At 43.0% G+C, this 18,961-nt stretch overlaps 1 protein-coding gene across 1 annotated transcript in view; it reads right to left on the bottom strand.

Moving 5' to 3' along the window:
- Window positions 1–1,933: 1,933 nt before the first annotated feature.
- iqsec3a (IQ motif and Sec7 domain ArfGEF 3a) overlaps window positions 1,934–18,961 on the bottom strand; it is a 77,583-nt gene continuing 60,555 nt past the window's right edge. Inside the window, exons 6-14 of the mRNA XM_028430705.1 lie at window positions 17,736–17,902; window positions 15,526–15,665; window positions 12,925–13,050; window positions 11,795–11,894; window positions 8,940–9,098; window positions 7,706–7,798; window positions 7,173–7,216; window positions 3,890–3,974; window positions 1,934–3,745 (exon numbers count right to left, since the gene is read on the bottom strand). Coding sequence (XP_028286506.1) covers window positions 3,381–3,745; window positions 3,890–3,974; window positions 7,173–7,216; window positions 7,706–7,798; window positions 8,940–9,098; window positions 11,795–11,894; window positions 12,925–13,050; window positions 15,526–15,665; window positions 17,736–17,902 — 1,279 coding nt within the window. The 3' untranslated portion in view covers window positions 1,934–3,380. The remainder of the gene's footprint in view (window positions 3,746–3,889; window positions 3,975–7,172; window positions 7,217–7,705; window positions 7,799–8,939; window positions 9,099–11,794; window positions 11,895–12,924; window positions 13,051–15,525; window positions 15,666–17,735; window positions 17,903–18,961) is intronic.

Below are 18,961 nucleotides of genomic sequence, written 5' to 3'. Positions count from 1 at the left end.
AACACACGCCCCTTTCTCTTGGAGCTCACCCCGAAGCCACGCCTCCAATCACATGGATCGCATTACCTGAAGACGAGCTGTGGTCTCTTCCTGCTCTGCGCGCACCAGAGAGCAGGAAGAGAGTGACAACCAGCCAATACTCCGCGCAGGGTCCACCCGGAGGATTGGCTGATGTTTTTAGCGTTTTAAAGCTTCCACAGATGATTAATATTCTTCGTTTTAATGCAAAACTGCCTAACTAATTGGTTGCTGACTGTAAAGTCAGTTACACTAATTTGACAAAACAACAAACAAAAAGTGCATCAGAATGAAATCTCCTACCTACCTTTAAATATTTTTTTTGCCTATTTATGTTCCTCTTTGTCCTGGTGGGTGGCAGTAAAGGACCTAAACACTGGTAGGCACTTGCAATAAGAGACTACTACTACTAGCATGTGTTAGCTAATAGCATGTTAGTGGAGATAAAAAGCTCAGCAGTGTGGGAGTATTTTTTGAATTCCCTCCAGTCTACCTGCACAAACGGGTAAGTCAACACTGCAATGTTATGTCGTCACATAGTATGAAATCATCAAAGCAAAGCATTGTAGTGAATAGACTTAAATCATCTTTAATTGCATGTTGATATACTGCAGAGACAGGTAGAGAGGGAGACGATGGTTTATATCTGTTACACTCAGTTTCCGCCTGTCTGATTATTTCTATGAGCAAACACAGTGTCATTCATGAAGCAGTGCACTGGTATGGCAGAGCCCTTTTTGTGAGTTTCTTCATGTAGGCCTCTACTCTATATCCTTTGTATCATTAGCTACACTCCCAAAAAAATGCTACATTGGCCTCCTTTACAAAATTCCATGATTCCCAGTGTGCCACATACAGTATTCATGTCTAGTGCACAGGGGAGCAGAGACAGAAAGACAGAAATATGGCCATGAAAGAGGCGTCTGAGCCGCTGCATGGGCACAGAAACAGAGATCGGCCCGATTATCTGTTTAGTGTTTTGAAGGGGGGTGTTTGCTCACATTTAAAAAAATCATTCATGTTTTTTTTTCCCACTTCCAAATAAAATTAAAAATAAAATCCCACTATTAGTGTCAGTCATGCACAATAAATTCAGGGTTCAATAGGCCTTCGAAGTGATGTCATGCATGAGGGAATCAATCACATTACATTTTTAAATTTAAAGGTACAACTTGTAAAGAATAAAAAATACAAAGGTGTAGTATTTCTTTTCTCTCTGTAGGGGACGCTGTTACTTCTGTCTGGATCCTTTTCTTTCTGTTTTAATTCCTCCTCCATCCTCAGACACACTGGACTGGTTGGTTAGCATGCTAGCCAGCTAGTGCTGGTCTATGAACATATGAGGAAGTGAGCTACTAGCTACGTTTTTAACCTAGCATGGTCTTCCTCATTCGTTAGAGTGAGGGCAGGCTAGAAGTTACACTGACTTACTAGCTGGCTAACATGCCAACTCCAGTGCATCCTCAGGGTCAAGCATAGCTAATGATCTAACAGATTGTACCTTTAAATAAATAAATAAGCAATTATACATCATCATCATCAATCAGAATACAGTTATTGATGTAATGTGCTAAAATCTATTAAATAACCTTCAAAAGTTTTTTAACCATTAAAAGCAGTAATCATCAAAGCTTTGTCAGTCCAGAGCTAATTCTTCTGGCTTGTGTCATGAAACGATAACATAGGCATTTATGAAGAGGGGAAGTTAGGATGCTACACACACACACACACACACACACACCTCACCTCTGCCAAACCCGAATAACAAACTGCTATTTTCTACAACCTCAGGGTGAAATCCAGCACTGGGAAAAAGGGCGGAAAGATGAGATAGAGACCTCTCGCACATCCCCACCCCCCTCCCCACCCCCCCGCAGCGGTGACTCTGTGATTTTAAATCAACAAATCAGGCGGACAGAGGTCAGATGGGAGCAGAGTTAACTCGACATCCTTATGTTTAAAAGATGGACGCATTCAGGCTGGGGCCCGGCCGCTGTCCTGGGGGGCTAAAGCTACCTCGCTTGTCCTTTGTGACGTTGACGGTCATGTGTTGGTATTTACAATCTATGCTGGGGTGAAATCGAAAGAGATCAGATAATGCATTTTTTTTGTCCCATTCTTATTTAAAGCAGGATTAGCCAACAGCACAAACAATAACCAGTAATGCCAGCGTTTGCAATAGAAGCTGCGTGTAGTGTTTTTTTTAGCCTTTTTTTTGTCTTTGAGAAAATGTCAGACTGAAAGGTTAGAAGGGGAAACAGTCACAGGAGACGGAGCCTGGGTCTGGATGGGTGGATTCAGTACACACACACACACACACAGTGGCAAATGGAACTGAACACACATATTAACATTTAACAGTTGTTGGCAGATTTTCCTGAAAGAAGCGAAGAAGCAGCACAGTGAGTCGTACACATATCACACGGTTAGAAAAGTTCAGTCCAAGTATGAAAAAACTTCCCCTCAGCACAGCACATGTAGCCAGGAAGACACACAACCATCAACAGAACCACCATGATCCCACTGCTCTGTTTGTTTGTTTGTTTTGGTTACCTTTGGTTGCTGTCATCCTTCATCCTGATGATCCATGGAGAGCAAAGTGTCTTCTGATGATAGAGACAACGAAGAGCGTTTATCAGAGGACAGGAAGTCAGTTTGTTTTTGTTTTTTTGGAGAAGAAGAAGAATAGAGAAGGCCCTCCATCACATAAATACATCAGCAACATCACACATGAGGAGGAGGAGAGGGAGGAGGAGGAGAAGGGGAAGAGGAGGAAGAGGAGGGGGAGAAAGAGGAGGAGTAGGAGGAGGAAAGGAAGGAGGAGAAGGAGGAGGAAAAGAGGAGGGGAAGGAGGAGGAGAAGGGGAAGGGATGAAAGAGGAGGAGGAGAAGGAGGAAAGGAGGAGGAGTTTTTTTTCTAGTCCTAGCGGTGAGTCAGGTGCAGAGCCATCAGTGTCCGGTGGAGGCCCGTGTGTTTTGGCACAGCCACTGTGCACACGCACGTGCACACGCAGCACAATTAGGCGTGAGGGTGCAGGATGATGAAAGCGAACAGAAGCAGAGGACAGTCCATCCGTGTGGCTGGAGAGCCTTTAAAAACAGTGTGTGTGTGTGTGTGTAATCCATCATGTGTCAGCTGTTTGTCTAGCAAGAGTTAAAACTGACAAAAAGTTCTAGAAATTTGTTAAAACTACCTAATATTTGAAAATACATGAAACTTTATATATATATATGCACTTTAATTCCTCCTCATCTCTTCTTCTTGTGTTTTTAAATATATGCATATTGTGGGATGTGATGTCATCATTATAGATCTTCATCTGTATGTATATATGTACATCATGTAGGAGGAAACTGAGTTATTTACACCATGCTCCGAGAGCCACTTGGGGTCCGGTGCAGACTGAGGCGAGGGTCTGGGGGTATATACTGGTGCGGGTGGTTGTAAGGTGGAGGCGGGGGAGGCAGCGGGGGCTGGTGGCCATCGCCACCGCCGCTGTGGGAGCTGTCCGGCGATCGGACGGGGGTTGACATGGCGGACTGGCTGAGCTGGTGGTGGTGATGCTGGTAGTGGTGGTGGTAGGGGTGGTGGTGGTAGGGGTGGTGCGTGGGCGTCTGGCTGAGGAAAGCCTCCACACGCCCGTGGCCACTGTTGTCCAGCATGATGACCTTGACGATCTGCTGACACTGGATGAGCGTCTCGGGCCGCAGGTCGGCCACGCTGACGGCGGGCTGGTGAAGGGGGAGGAGTTGTTGGAGATGGTGGTGGGCGGGGGTGCTCGCTGCCGAATGCAGCTGCGGGTGCTGGGGTGGAGGCGCCGGCCCCTGGGTCAGAGCTTGGGGCGCCTGCTGGAAAAGCAGCTCCCCCCGGTGGTTAAGAAGGGCGGCGCTCTCGGGACTCGGGGCCGTGCTGCTGCTGCTGAGCTGGTACGTCTGAAGCCTGTTGTGAATTGACACCTAGTTTAGAAAACAGCCAGAGAACAGCATCAAATGTTATAAAACTGGTTCCTCCTCTACAGTCCGTCAAGCCCTCTTTTAGTTTTTTTTTTTTTTTTGGGGGGGGGGGGGTGAAAGCACAGCACACACACGCACACACACGGGGCATGCGTGGGGGGCTCTCACATAGGTCGGTGGAGGGTTAAGATCATTGTGACCACTTCTACCCCCCCACAGGGTGCTGGGAACAGTGCAGACTGGATGCTGGGAACACCAGTGTGGTGGTGGCGGTGTGGGTGGGGGTGGTGGTGGTGGTGGGGGGGCCCCGGTGGTTCCAAAGGGGACACTGAGGGCCCTTGTGTCTCCCTTCCAAAACCACTGTGTGTATATATGGTGACAGTGGACACAAGGAGACTTAGGTGGTGGTGGTGGTGGTGGTGGGGGGGGGGGGGGGGGGGTAGCCAGAACAAAACGAAGAAGAGTTGGAGGAAGAGGAGGAGAGGAAGTGAGCAGACTGACAAGCACAGACGTCCACAGGCAACACTCACTTAGAATGCAAACCTCCAGATGTTATGTGTTTCTGACAGCTCCCCTCCCTCAGTGTGTGTCTCCGTTTCTTCATCTCTCCTCCAATAGTTTATATATATATATATATATACAGCTCATTTTTAGGACTTGTGTCACATCTCCGGAGTCAGTTTCTCAGTAAGCATATGCTTGAAAACAAATCCTCCATATTGTGTGAAGTGCAGCCATTTTCAAGCAATTTTCACTTTTTGCTAACTGCTGGGGTTAGCATTAGCATGCCTGTATATTTAAAGCATTAGCATGGCTGTTTGGAGAAACAGGAAGTGGGTGGCTACTGCTGCAGTTTTTGCGGGTGTGCACCAGGTTGATGTGGACTCTGTCGTAAGCCAAACCGAGTGACTGCTCTGTATATTATTACCTCATTATAACATTGAGGTCTAAGGATACCACCCTCATGTGGAACTACAGTTCCTTGTGTTTCCAGCGTTAGCTTCATTGTTCAGGTCAGTGTCTGCTCGTTGCATAGATTGGACTGTATTCATATATATATATATGTGTGTGTGGTCATACTTGTTCCTCAGACTGCTGCACCAAAGATCAAGACTCTACACAGTAACTAGAGTGAAATCAGACTAAATCTCTGCAGTCAGATTGGGGACAGTGTGAATAAGGTCAATGGTAATTCTCCTGCAACATAATGGACTTTTAATGTGAAGTGTCTGAGGCTAGAAAGGGGCTTAGAGCACTGTTCTCCCATTCACAGCTGTATGTGTCTCTTTTGTGAAGGAACTCCATTAACATTTTCTCCTTTTCCAGTCTGCCATGTACTTCTCCTTGAGGACTTAGCACGTATACTTAAAGCAGAGTATGAGTGAGGCACTTCAGATTTTGGTGACTTTCTGGTGTCTTTCAAAAGTTTTAAAACTGAGCAGATTTGCTCCACTAGTGGAGATGAGTTATTATATGGCAAATGAATGTCTGATGAAAATAAAAGTTAGTTGCAGCATCTTTCTTAAAGCTGGTGTATATTAGTTTAGAGTGGGAAGCTGTGCGGCTCATCCAGCTTTCATCGCTCTGTCCTGATGAGCTCTCTCCTGGATCATTAGCTGGATTGGCTTCACCTGGCTAGAAAGTGGCAGAGCATAAAAGGGCCAACAGTGGCAGCAGCCTCTGTTTGCCATGATGTACTGTCTGTGATGATGATGTTTGTGTTTTAACATATAAATCTGTGCTTAGAGCTTGTAGCATATGAACTTTGTGGAACCTGAAATACAAAATTCAGGGCACAAAATACAATTTTTTTGTGTATGTGTGTTGTGACTGCTGAACTGATTCGACCCTAAAATGAACGCGATGAGTGAGCGACTTGTACATTAACATCACCTTCTCCTGTCTACAGTGTCTCTGCTCTGAGGCAGACAGTAACACCTTCTACTTATCAAGTCGTCTAACATTTAAAGCGATTCGGTGTCCTCAGATTCATGCCTCTGGTTGAAGGCAGGCATTTTTTTTTTCCGAAGCGATTCGCTCCTGGTTTCAGAGATAAATGTGTTTGGACAGCTAGCGGCTCCCCACCAGCCCCTGACATTTACTGTAGGACTGGCTGCATGGCAGAGGGGGTGAGATGGCTGGGGAAGGTAGCTCAGACAACCATGAAGACTGACCTGAGGTGCAGGCATGGGTAAAAAATAGAGGGAGAGAGGAGGGCTAAGCCTGCAATTCAACCTTCCTTTCCCTCTTTGTGTGAGGAAACACATTATATTTGGGATGGACTTACTGCAGGTGAAACTACAGGGTAACCTTTGTAATGAAATGAGGTACCCTGAGATCTAATTGCACAGAATAAGAGGCTATCAGGTTCTTTCAAATCAGAGGTTCATCGGTGTTATCAGGCTTTTTATTTTTCTACTAATGTGCAGACATTTACGATGATGAAAATGTAGCCTTTCAGCGCCAAGTATGCAATCACTGTAAAGATTTACATTATAACGTGTCACCGCAGAGCAGGCGCTGAATGTCTTATTGACCCCACATATTCAGCTTTTCAGTCCCAATTCCACAGCCACGGAAAGGACAAGGGAAAGATCATGTGATGCCTCCAGGATGGTAATCGCCCTGATGGTGCTCTAGTTCAGCTTGCTCACATGAAGTATCTGCACGAGATGCTTCCACCCCCCCAGAGGCCTGGCAAAGGGTCGGGGTGGTGACAACTCCGGGTCAAATGAGCGTTAAATTTATCCGCCTGCATGTTGTTGCTGTGTTAATTAAGGTTTCACACACGCACACACACACACATGGCTTTATCTCCAGATACTTTTAGCAGTAGCTGGTTGAGGTCCCCCCCACACCTCAGAGGAGTCAGGATTTCTGCCTGAAGCTAATGACAGCCAGGTTTCAGGTGTACGGATATGCAGACCTGTGATCTGACTGCTGTGATTGTGTTCGTCCCAAAAAACCACAAAGGACTCCTTTTATCTAGTCTGATTGGGTTACCTCACAGGCCCAGAAGCACTTTTACCCAGCAGAACTCAGGCGCTCGCTTGCTCACACACACAGGCTTGCTTGACGCCTCTAGCCCTGAAGACACAGCTAGTTCTCAGATCCTGTCCTATCTCTGTCTGTGTCCTGACTCTGACTCTGTTCTGGACTTACCTGCTGTTTGGGGACATGGACCTATCACAGAGCACTTACCTCCACTGCGTTGTGTCCGCTTCTGTCATCTACTTCCTGGTTTCCTGAAGGTGAAAACAAAAGGAAGAAGAAACAAAGGTGGCAGCAAAACATCTGTTAAACGCACAAATCATTGTCTTGGGACTATAGAAAACTATTTCAAAGATTGGCTGCACACTTAATGTATAATGTATGTCTAGTTTTTTCTAGCATTGCTTAGATTAGCATCTGTAACTAGCCAATAAATCCAAAAATGAAAGCACTTGTGTGGTTGTGGCATCTCTATTCCAAAGGTTTGAAATGTATAAATAAGAATTAAGAATTAAAAACAATAAATACAACCATGCTAATGATTCATTTTTTAAAGCTTTAGAACAGGAAAAACCTTTATTTGTTCCTGTATTTTTTTATCTTAAGTAATCCACAGTAGGTTCCCCTAGGTAAAGATTTAGCATCAAGACAACTTGATTTGAACAGGAGGTGTGTTATTCCAGCTGGAGGCTCTGCAGTGAATTTGCACACACACACACACAAACACACACACACACACACACCTGATGGGGAGCCCGGTTTGCCGCGCAGCTCTAGCTGTGTGCCGTTGTTCTTTACCGAGTGTGTCTTGGCTCCCTGCTGCTTCTCCAGCTCCCCTGGAGAGAGCAGAAAACAAAAAAAACCCCAGAAAGATCATCCTCATAATCACGGGGGAGAGATAGACCGGTGGATGGAGGTGCCTTAGAGCAACAGCATTAACCTGCATAATTCTGACACACACACACGTTATTGTTGCCTTCGCCCTCCCACTCTCTAAGCTGAACATGACTCTTCATCTCTCTAATTAAACTTTACACTTGATGGTAATTGCATGTCATTTCCAATCACGATGACTAAATGTTGTTTTGTTTCCAACATCGCTCTGAATTCTAATTCGGATTCTGAAGCACAAAATGTGCCAGGTGAAGGGTGCAGCACACCGCGTCCTCCACAGACCTCTGCTGTGTGACGTCTGAATGCTTCAGACTATAGAAAGCAAAGAGTTAACATAAATCATGACAGTAAAAGGTGAGATCTTCCTTATTAAAAACAGCCACGTGCTGTAAGAATCTAGAAAAACAAACTCCTTCTTATTTCAAAGAAGGGAAGCCCCAGCATGAGTGAGCACACTGCAGGCCTGTTTACTAATGTGCGAACAAAGAGGAGCCCTCAGAGGAGGAGGGAGGTGTTGTTTGTCTGTGCAGGTGCCGGCTGCTTTTCCACATTTTGAAGAGACAACCATACAACACCTGAGAAAAAAGTTCCAATTTCATAAATGTGTCCCAACATACAGTTTTGCAGTCATTTATGTGCATTTGTACAGTGTTTGCTGTGCGCAGCCCTCTGTCAGCCCCTGCCTGTCTCCATATGCTGTTCCCTGCTCTTCTTGCGGCTGCAGGCCCTCCCTCTCTCCCTCTCTCTATGCAAGGTTAGCCAGTCACATCAAGTCCCAACAGGGATGCTCTCTTTGATGCCCACTGGCAGGAGCCAAGTTCTGGATACTCAGGTTTTTCCATGTGTGTAGCAGCAGTGTTTTGTTGTCCAGAGAATTTTTTATATGCCCAAGACATTCAGATGCCTGGCTGCTTTGAGGGACGCTGGCCTACTTTTTGAGCTGCAGTGCACCAAAGAAAACAGAATGAAAAAGTCAGTCCGGATGCATTAAAAGACATCTGACGCCCGTCTGATCTGAGGACCCATTGACTCTCACAGAGGACAAACCAAGGGAAGCCATCTAACATCCACACAGATACTCACACTCGATGCGTATCTGCTCCATCTCCGACACCTCTGCAATTGATTCCTTCAAGTCTTCCACGAACTTGAGCAGCTCCTCTGCGCTTTGTGCACAGAAGTTGAGCACCTGCTTCTTGTCTGAGCCAAACGGTGAGAGGATGGTGATTCCATGAGGGTAGTCTGCAGAGAGAAGAAGACTTTAACCCTCTGATGCATGAATTATGAAAGCCTTGGTCAGTAAATTTTTGTGTGTGTTTTTATTCTTCTTAGGACATGAAAAAAAAAGTTCAAAAATGTGATTTTTTCATAAAGTTAGAGACATGTCCAATCCAGTGGACAACATGTGCCTGAGCGCTCAACATAAAACATTGTGAACTCACTGTAAAAATGAATTAATTTGTGTTATATTGTAAATATACAAACACTTGTTTCTTTTTTATGCTTTGAAAAAGCATCACTGTATAGGCACAATGTTTAGGCCTGAATAAGAAAACCAATGACACTGACTCTTACACCTGAATGTGTCAAATCATCTCCAACAGGAGAAACTCTATTGTGAGTCATCACAGTTCTAAAAGGATACAGGACAGTATTACCAAACCATTACATTAGCATGGTGGAAGAAAACAGAAACTGATATTTTGGTCTCTGCATCCCGGAACACTTCAATGTTCATAACACCTAGGCTGTATGAAAGTTTGCAATGCATCCAGGGCACAGTGGCACACAGCATTGCATGCAGATGTATTTGGTCTTCCATGTGCATGCAGCATCATGGTATCTGTTTGCATTTTTTACATCTGTGAGTTGGGGCCAGTGATATCCTGTGATATCCCAAACTATTACTAGTACTACTACAAAATATGATAAAATAAAAATTAGAGTAACAAAAACTACAACTAATCTGCAAAAAAATATATTTTAAACAAATAGCTTATAAACATAACAATTATAAACTGACTTATAACCAAAACAGTCACAAGAAACAGTGAAGCAATTACATTACTTGTGTTAAAAAAATATACTGGGTGATGCATGATGTCCACTTCATTGGACACATGGTTAATCGTAATTTTCTACATATTGGACATAAAAATTTCATATTCCAAACAGATAATATCCTTCCTTAGATGTTACTGCATATCATCATATTTTTTTTCCTGTGGGACTCTTCTAGATTAGAAGAATTTAGCAGGTATGCCAGCCGTGGTTGGCTAGGGTGGCTGTTTGTCAGCCATCTTGGATTCAGAGGAAATTTTTTTGCAGTTACACTGACTCACCACTGAGTTGACCTCAATGGAGTGTGGCAGCAGAGACAACTCTAAAGGCTGATGTGCAGATCCACCATAGAAACCAATGCATTAAAGAGAAATTTACTTTTTAGTAGCTGTCCACTGCAGTGACCACTAAATTCTAGCTGTATATATAATTGGATGTTGCAGACATTCTGATCGAGGCAACTGACTTTGCAAAAAGTTAAAACACTGTATGCCCCATAGACTTACATTATAACCACACTTTTTTTTGACTGCACAGCCATGGCACTACATAATCATGCATTCTTGATTGTTGGTGGTTTACCCTGTTGGTAGGAGGTAAAATTTATGACCATATGGACCATATGGACCATATGGGTATTTGTGATTTTACAGTAGTTTACTGTAAAAATTAGATTAGAACTGAAGTTAATTAAAAGGTCCATGCAAAGAAATTTAAAAAAAACCTTTATCTGATATATTTTTAAAACCGTTAAAGTTAGGGGACGTTTTTGTCCCGAACAACACATTAGGGAGAAAAAAAAATGAAAATCCAGTGCTGTGCAAAAACTAATAATGCAAGTCAATTTTTTACTGATGTTTGACATGACCAAGACTGTAATAAAGGTTAAAAAAATCCAGTCCACATTCACCTTTTCTATTAAAAATAAGCAATTTTGTGTGTTTTTTTCCAATTTTCAGCACCACCCCTTATAAAATTGGTGATTAAAGGGTTAAAATCCTGGGGGAAAATGATTTTTTCACTACTGTTGATTAGAACTGAAGTTAATTAAAAGGTCTATGCAAAAAAATATTTATCTGATATATTTTTAAAACCGTTAAAGTTAGGGGACGTTTTTGTCCCGAACAACACATAAGGGGGTAAAATTTGCCCACAGTGCACTGTTGACCTATGAAAAATTTTAAAATCATATTAACAAAATTTATGTAAAATTAAGATTGTTGAGCAAAAATGATTCAATTTGTTCACACATTGACAAAGTTATGGCCAAAATAAACAGAAAAATTTCTCTCAGAGGACAAAAATGTTCCAAACAGTGCATGAGGGTTACTCCAAAGTCTCTCTCTCTCTCCCCTCTATGCAAATAAAGTGTTTTTGTTCTCAGATTAAGTGTCTCCTAATGAAAATGCTCATTCCTCATTAGGCTTCAGCTAATCTGTCAATCAGTCTCAGTATGTGGGACACTTTTGGGACCTGACTTCCTGGAGGAGCCAATCAAGAATCAGTTCGAAATAGTTATGAAGTTAGTTAAGTGCTGACACTAAAAGCCTGTGGGCATTTGTTTTGATTAGTGCACTTGGATATTGTCCACTGTTCAGCAGGTTAAATCTGGTATTTTTACATACAATGAAATGTTTTATTCAAATAATATATGCATGAAAAAGGTAAAAATACAATATACGGTATTTCCATTCAATAGGCCTCCATACATATTTAAGTTTCTTTAGTGTCAGTAAAGTTTCATTTATCCAAACCATGGACTGAGTCATGAGAGTACTGAATTATGATGAGATATGGGAATTAGAACCACGACGACAGAAGGTCTTCAGTGTTTTCTGTGACGTGACTCATTCTGCAGGAAGAACTCTGCCACTTACATTCATTTTCAAACAGGTGGAACTGCATGCCCAGTAAGCCCATTGCTTTGCAGAAGGTGTAGGCTGCAGAACTCTTCTTCTTTGGACAAAGCTTCAAGATCTGCAGGGATGAGACAACAAAAGTGACTCTATGGTGACAGGAAGGATTATTAAACTCCTTCAGCTGAGATTTCCATTTCACAGAACAACCTCAAACAATCAATTGGGTGCTCGAATTAAAAAACAACACAAGCTTATATCAGGAGCTTTTTCACTGAATGACCTTCCAGATGTTTGCAGTGCTACGGTGGGGCCATGATTTACCAGGAAGGTGTATTAAACTAATACATCACGCTGGCATTTTTTAGATACTCTTTGACATGTTCAAGCTGCCGGAACAGGGGCCAAATTTAAAGAAGGGCCCCTTCACTTTCACTTCATCGCAAGAAAAAAAGAAATTCAAAGACGATGATTTCTGCCCCCGTTTCAAAGCTGTCACAAGAAAACGTCTCTCTGGAATAAATGGCAGCACTTACTTTTAGTGCCAAATGAACAGAGCCCCACTGTGATGTTAGAAGATGAGTTCTTTCGCCTCTTACTTCAAATCGGCCTTTTAACCTCCTTTCCTGCAGCTACCAATTACTTTTATGCTTCAGCAGAAAAAAAGAGGAGGGAAACGGCCATGCTCCTTTTTTTGTATCCTCTGCTGTGTGTCAACATTTGACATAATTATAAGCATGGTTTGGATAGATAACCCCCTATGTGTCTCCTAATGAGCACGTTAATTACGTCCAACATTAAACCTTTGATGATTCCCCCATCTACACAACTTTGGGATGGACTGGATGAGCTTATCTGAGCTGCGGCTCGAGTGGAAAAAGCAACTTTATCACCAGCCACTGTGCAGCGGGACGCGTCTTTGCTTATGGGCGCACTGCAACGCTGAATTTGCTGCTAGATCTTATATCAAAAGAAGAAGAGGAGCCCCAAGAAAGGACTCGCAGTCGAAGTACACGAGGTGATGGCGCATTGCAGCTGTCGCGACAAAAATAAGCAGCTTTAAAGCTCAGCTGTGTGTGTGCTGGAAGCCATCTGAGAATGGAAACAGAAAAGCCACAAAGACGGGTATGACTGGAGTTTAGTATACTCACCACCATGAGATCATTGAAAAGGAAGACTTCTCTCTGATGTGCCGCTTGTTTCTGAGCCTTGTTGACATCTGTCACCTCGAAGAGTCGACTACAGCACACCAGTCTTCTATGAGGGACGGAGAGAACCTGAAGACGGAAAGCGAAGTCAGACGAATTCAGATGAAGTAACTTAGTTTAAGAGGCTGTTGGGAAAAAGTTTCATGGAAACAAGAATGAAAGTATGCTTGGAGAAAGGAAAACACTGCATTCTAGATTAAGACTCAAAACATGGTGGTGGTAGTGTCATGGTTTGGACCTGGTTTGGACCAGAGTGTCTTTGATGGAACAATGAATTCTAAATCATACTAGTCAGTTCTAAAGATCTATTTGTACCAGGGCTTAAAGTGGATTATAGATAAATAGGCTGTGGATTCGCTCATTTTAGCTAGCTTGTGGGCTAATTTTTAGCCATGACAGATGTCATGACAGACGTGTCAAGTATTGACAGTCAAGATGTGCAAGCAGATATGATGGGCAGCAAATCTGGTTAACCTGTCAACAGTTATAAAGTAGGTCCATAGCCTGGTGGTTGGGGACCACTGCTCTAGATGCAAGAGATCCTGGGTCCCTGGTTCATGTTAGGCTCCCATTTACTCAAGTGCGAGGGATTGCGAGAGCATGAGGTCCTGAGTCAAAGTCTCCAACAAGCCCCTTCATCGTGTTATGCTATGTTATGTGTATAAAGGGATGTCACTCACCTTTACAGATGGATGCCAGACATGTTGCTGTGTACATCTTGCTTTTTTCAGTTACTAGCTTCTATACAAGGCTAAACTGGATTAGCAGAGGTGGTGGCAGCATGCACTGCGCCAGGAGGGCTAATGTAAAGAGTTTCTTTTTACAAAATACTGCAGTTGTCCCCAGAGACCCTGTGGCTATACTCCTCTCGAAGTGCTCCTCCAACTTTAAGCAGATTACACCGCAAACTGGCTCATGCCTTCCGAGGGTGATCTAATCATGTTCTCACCCCTTCACACCCTTGTCTCTCTTAAGTCTTCTCACAGAGCTTTTACGTGTTCGATCATTCCAAAAAAATCCAAACAGCATTTGATTGACAGTTGGTAGATGTAAAATTGATCCCTCTCCGGGGTAAAATACACATATACACAGCCTGCATTCTGTTTTCTGCCCCCCTGCTTCCGTGTGAACGCTTTGCACACATAGCCCCTGCCTCTTTCTCTCCTGCTCTCTCTCTCTCATCACTGCAGGGGATGCAGACTCCAGGCTAGCCTGCTTTCTCATTACGCTAATGTCAGAAACATGTAAAGACATCATTAGCCTGAAATGCCTCCTGCTCATTCCAGTAAAAAAAAAACTTCAGTCCCAATGAGATTATTAAGAATCAATTTGACAATATATCCATTAACAAATTAAACTATATGAACACATCTAATTGCACAAATGTTATCAAACATGTGCATTTACAGCTCCTTCATCATTTACATTTGCTATAGAGCTTTCATCAAATCCTCAAATTTGTACCTGAGATTATAATTTACAGTACAGTGTGTCAGATACCTGCTGTGCTGCTATTTTTAAGGAAGAAACTTTATCAAAGTCTCTTTCGTTTTTATGGCAGACAGGAGCGGTCACTTCCTGTCACACCAATCCATCATTGTTTTGGCAATGACAGCTATCCCTCTGTCATCCTATGGCTACTCATCTATCACTGAGAGACACTTAAAGGCAAAAGCCTCCTAAAAAAACATACTCACAGCGTCGGAGTTTCAATGTCGTTGGGAAAAGTTAGATTAAAACTAATTAAAATTTTGAATCTGACTAAGATTTATAATACTGTGGATGGACAGTTCCGCACCTGAGGATCATCAGTGGGTGTATAGTATGCCCTCCAATTTGCTGTGATTGCATAATACAAGGGCATTACTTCCACATTTATGTGACAACAACAGTTATGTTGTTACATAACTGCGCTTTAGGCGGTGCTAATATGCTTATTAATATTAATAATATTCTCTGTGGGAGGCATATTATCATGCAACTGAAGCTAATAGGAGAAGCACTGGTTTCACTTTATTCTGTTTTCTATGTTGGGTGTCTCAACTCTTCCACTGGACAGATGCTAATGTAGCATTCACTTTGTATTTTAATGTAATTGAATATCCGTGTGTGTGTGTGTGAGAGAGACTGTACTGCAACCTTTATCTACTGTTCATAAATAAAGGACTGTGCAGTCTTTGATGGAATCCAAACAGAATTCCCTGGATCCTTGAAGCCTTTAAAAAAAGCCTTACAGTGCTGTGAATGGGCACAAAGACAGTTCATTCCCACATGAATCAGTGTAATCAGTCAATTATATGGCTTAATACTTTCGCCGCCGTGTCTGTCTCAGGTGCGCAGTAAAAACATGCACTGAAGCTGCATCTTTTAACCCTAAACTGTTTAAAAAAGGAGCCTGATAATGATAGCAGCAGTTAATGATGTATCTGGCTAATAGATATGCTCTGCTAATGTTGCTAATGCTATGTAATAGTGAATAAGGGGTTGGTGGTGTAATTGATGTTTTTATGTGAGCCAGTGATTGCTGTGTTTGTGCGTATTTACTGTTTTCATGCCGACGATGGACTGCTCCACCTTGGAGACGTAGGTGACGTGGTCTTCGTTGGAGCGCAGCTCTCTCTGCTGTATTCTTTCATAGATTCCCACCACCATGTCTCTCGGGATGTCCGCTCCATCGTCCACACCTAAGACAAGATGAGGCGGGTTACTCACACCATCACAGGGTGGCTGGTGTAGAAGCTCCTTCACTCATTCTCTCTCTTTGACTTTGTGTCTTTGTCTCCAGTAAATAATGACAGAAGGCGATGTAAGGCGAGGTTAATTGGGCAGTGAAAGGTTAAGATCCTGTCTCATTCTTGGAGGATTTTCTGTCTGGAACACAGTGCTGTGGCATTTTGATGGCAGGTAAAGCTGCATGTCATTATAGGCTGAAAGGTTGCCCTCCAGATGCTCCCCATTACATCCACACAGCTGTACCACACTGTGTGGTACATTGGGTTTTCAATGGGGCAGGAGGTGTTGCTGGAAAATGAAGGTGTCAGAGAGGCAGGCTGGAACACCGCTGAGACATCACGGCACATTATGAAGTCAGGGGGAGGAAAGGAGGAGATGACCGTGGGGGGGTGTGTGCAAGGTGTCAGATTAATAAAAGGCCTTTTTGATACTTTGTGGCTGTTTTCTGCCACCTTACTCAAACTCATCAGGGACTTTAGCCATGCAAACCACACATTTTTTTGTTAGCATGCTGACATACAGTATAGTGCACTGTGTACTTATTCAGATGAAACCATATGCACGCTCATCGGAATGTAGCCTATGCTAGAAAATGTTGACTGGTTAAGCTACGAAGCTAATGCTAGCAAAGTTAATTTGTGGGCCATTAAAAACTGCAAAATGAAGATGAAGACCAGCTTTGATGCGCTACATAGCCAAAATGGTGACCACTGAGACAGAAAGGTCATTTTACACTCAAATTTTCAGTAGCTTAGCCCACATTGACTGAAAAGCTGTCTCATCACAAGATAAAATGAACGCCGCTTAAACAATTAAGTGAAATTGCTCTGCCAATCTAAAACCAAAAACAATAAATAAATCCAATAACTGAGACGGTCCTTCTGCGAGCCTAGATGAATTCATAGCAGAGCCGATTTATATTACGTTGGCCCATTGTGGAACAGCGCCGTCACTGACGGTCTGTTTTAATTGAGATAATGAATGTTCAGTGGTTCTTCATTACTATTGGTTTCTGCAGCATAATTGCATTTCACCTTAGCCAATTAGTTGAGTGAACTATTCTACTGTCAGTGAGAAGAAGGAGAGGAAAGAGGGAATCAGAATATCAACAAGGAAAGATGGACGAATAAACACACAGGGGATTAAAAACACATGACAGATAGAGAAGCCGAGAGAGCGGCATATTTTAATTTGCATAAGATGCTGAAATTGATTTTCCAACTTAATTTAATTGTGAGGAACAGTCTGGATGAATCTATTAAAGTTGTTCTGCATCGACCCCAGCAGTCCCTGATTGATTGCTCAGTGAGAGCGAAACTACGACACTCCTCCTCCTCCTCCTCTATGCTTGGAACCAACAAGCATCTGTCTGCATATTGGAGACGAGATTTACAGGTGCTTTCTGTCTGTTGCTGCGGGTGAATGTTTAAAGCAGGGAGGGCAGCAGAGGGAGGAATATAACCTCATTTATAGACCCTATATTTATGCATTGATTGAATGCAAATCTACAAAGTGTTGGACAGAAGCTGCTCACAAATACCTCACTTTTTTTTCTCATCACATAAAATATAACAGTAGCGTGTAGCTAAGTGAAGGCTAAAGTTATATTAGCAGTGAATAGGTCAGAATGACCTTTGGTGTGGCTGTAAAACATGTTTCTATTGTGAAGTTTGGCATTGTGTGCAATCTTAATTAACTAAGAGCCAGAGGCATACAAACCAATACTTACACATCTGAGCAAATCTCCCAGGTGTTATTATGACACCAGAAGTATTCTAACACACCTTGTGGTTGCTGAGATATATACTCTATTTATTTTGGGCATGCCATTTTAAAGCTGATGCCTTAAAAATAGGCTTGGGTGGGAAAGGGTTCTCACTTTCGGAGCCAGGCTGAAGTGGTCATTTAAGGAACTGCAGTTTTCAGCACTGAAGGGCACTTGTGCAGTGTAAGTATTAAAAGACTGACATCATCTTAATCTTAATCTTAATCTTAATCTTAATCTTAATCTTAATCCTTACCTCGTAGATTGCGTATGAAGTCCTCTAACAGCATCTTGCGGTCGGGCTTGATGTTGGGGCTGTACATGTCGGTGTTGAGCAGGATGATGGCGAAGGCCAGGATGAAGATGGTGTCTGGATTGTGAAACTGCTGCACGATGTCCGGGTTACACATACAGTAGCGCTGGCTGAGGGCATGAACAAGGAAGACACACAGGAGAGAGAGAGAGAGAGAGAGAGAGAGAGAGAGAGAGAGAGAGAAAGGTCATGAAGGATGTCCTGGATTGATGGAGCATTTTGAAAACAGTGGTTAGAGGGCATATAAAGTTAGTGGTTAGGAAGAAATAATGTGGTGGTTTAATACAGGAACATCTGCAGTGTATGAAGCCATATACAGATTACATGTTTTGGGAGTTTCTAGTAGTGATGTGTCTTTCGAGAACGTGTTGTTCTTTTTTTGAGTCAGTAAAAAAAGTTGAACGTCACAACACTAGCTTTCAGAGTGTCCCAACATTAGCATCAGTGCTATTTAGCCTGCACCTGCTTCTATACAGTCACGTAATGTAAGCAGAAGAGATAGGGGCGGCTACTGTTGTTTCTGAGCAGCAGTGGTTTGGACCAATCCGTGCAGTCTAAGGCATCTGATAGCAGTTATGTTTTAAGTTACAGTGATGACAGCTAGAAGCTATCCAAACAGTTTGCAAGGATGATTTTAAGAAAACAACTCCTGAGCCTCATAATCAGTCTCAGAGGGATGGAGTAAACACACTGGGTAAACATGTAGGTTCATACCCAGTCTTTAACATGCTTTATAATCACACACACACAAACCTCTATGTATCTTTTTAATGAAATGTTTCTTCGTGCCTGTGGCCTTACCCTGTACAGTGTTTGTCCTGAGTGTGATAATCACAGGGCACACACACACACACTTGTGACTTGACAGCAACCGATAATTACACTCTCATCTGTGAATCACCAATATAGCACCCTGCAGGGAAACAACCTCGATTTATGCCACTCTCTGAGCGGAGCATGCTCCTAGTCTGCCCAGAGAGGCCTGAAAGAAGCTGCCATGGATGGGTTTGTTAGGCTGGCACTGTGTTCTTGGACTGATTCCTGCTTCTCTTACTGATTACACATAAACATTGTGTATAATTACGTGATGTGTGTCTGTGAGCAATGTGAACGCTGCCGATGCAGAGATGGAGATATAAGCTTGTTTCTGCAGCGCTTGGGTGCTGCTT

This window comes from Parambassis ranga, chromosome 2 (genome assembly GCF_900634625.1).
Source record: "Parambassis ranga chromosome 2, fParRan2.1, whole genome shotgun sequence".
Lineage (NCBI taxonomy): Eukaryota > Metazoa > Chordata > Actinopteri > Ambassidae > Parambassis > Parambassis ranga.
Note: the sequence above shows the minus strand (reverse complement) of the source record. Positions and strands in the feature narration are given on the sequence as shown.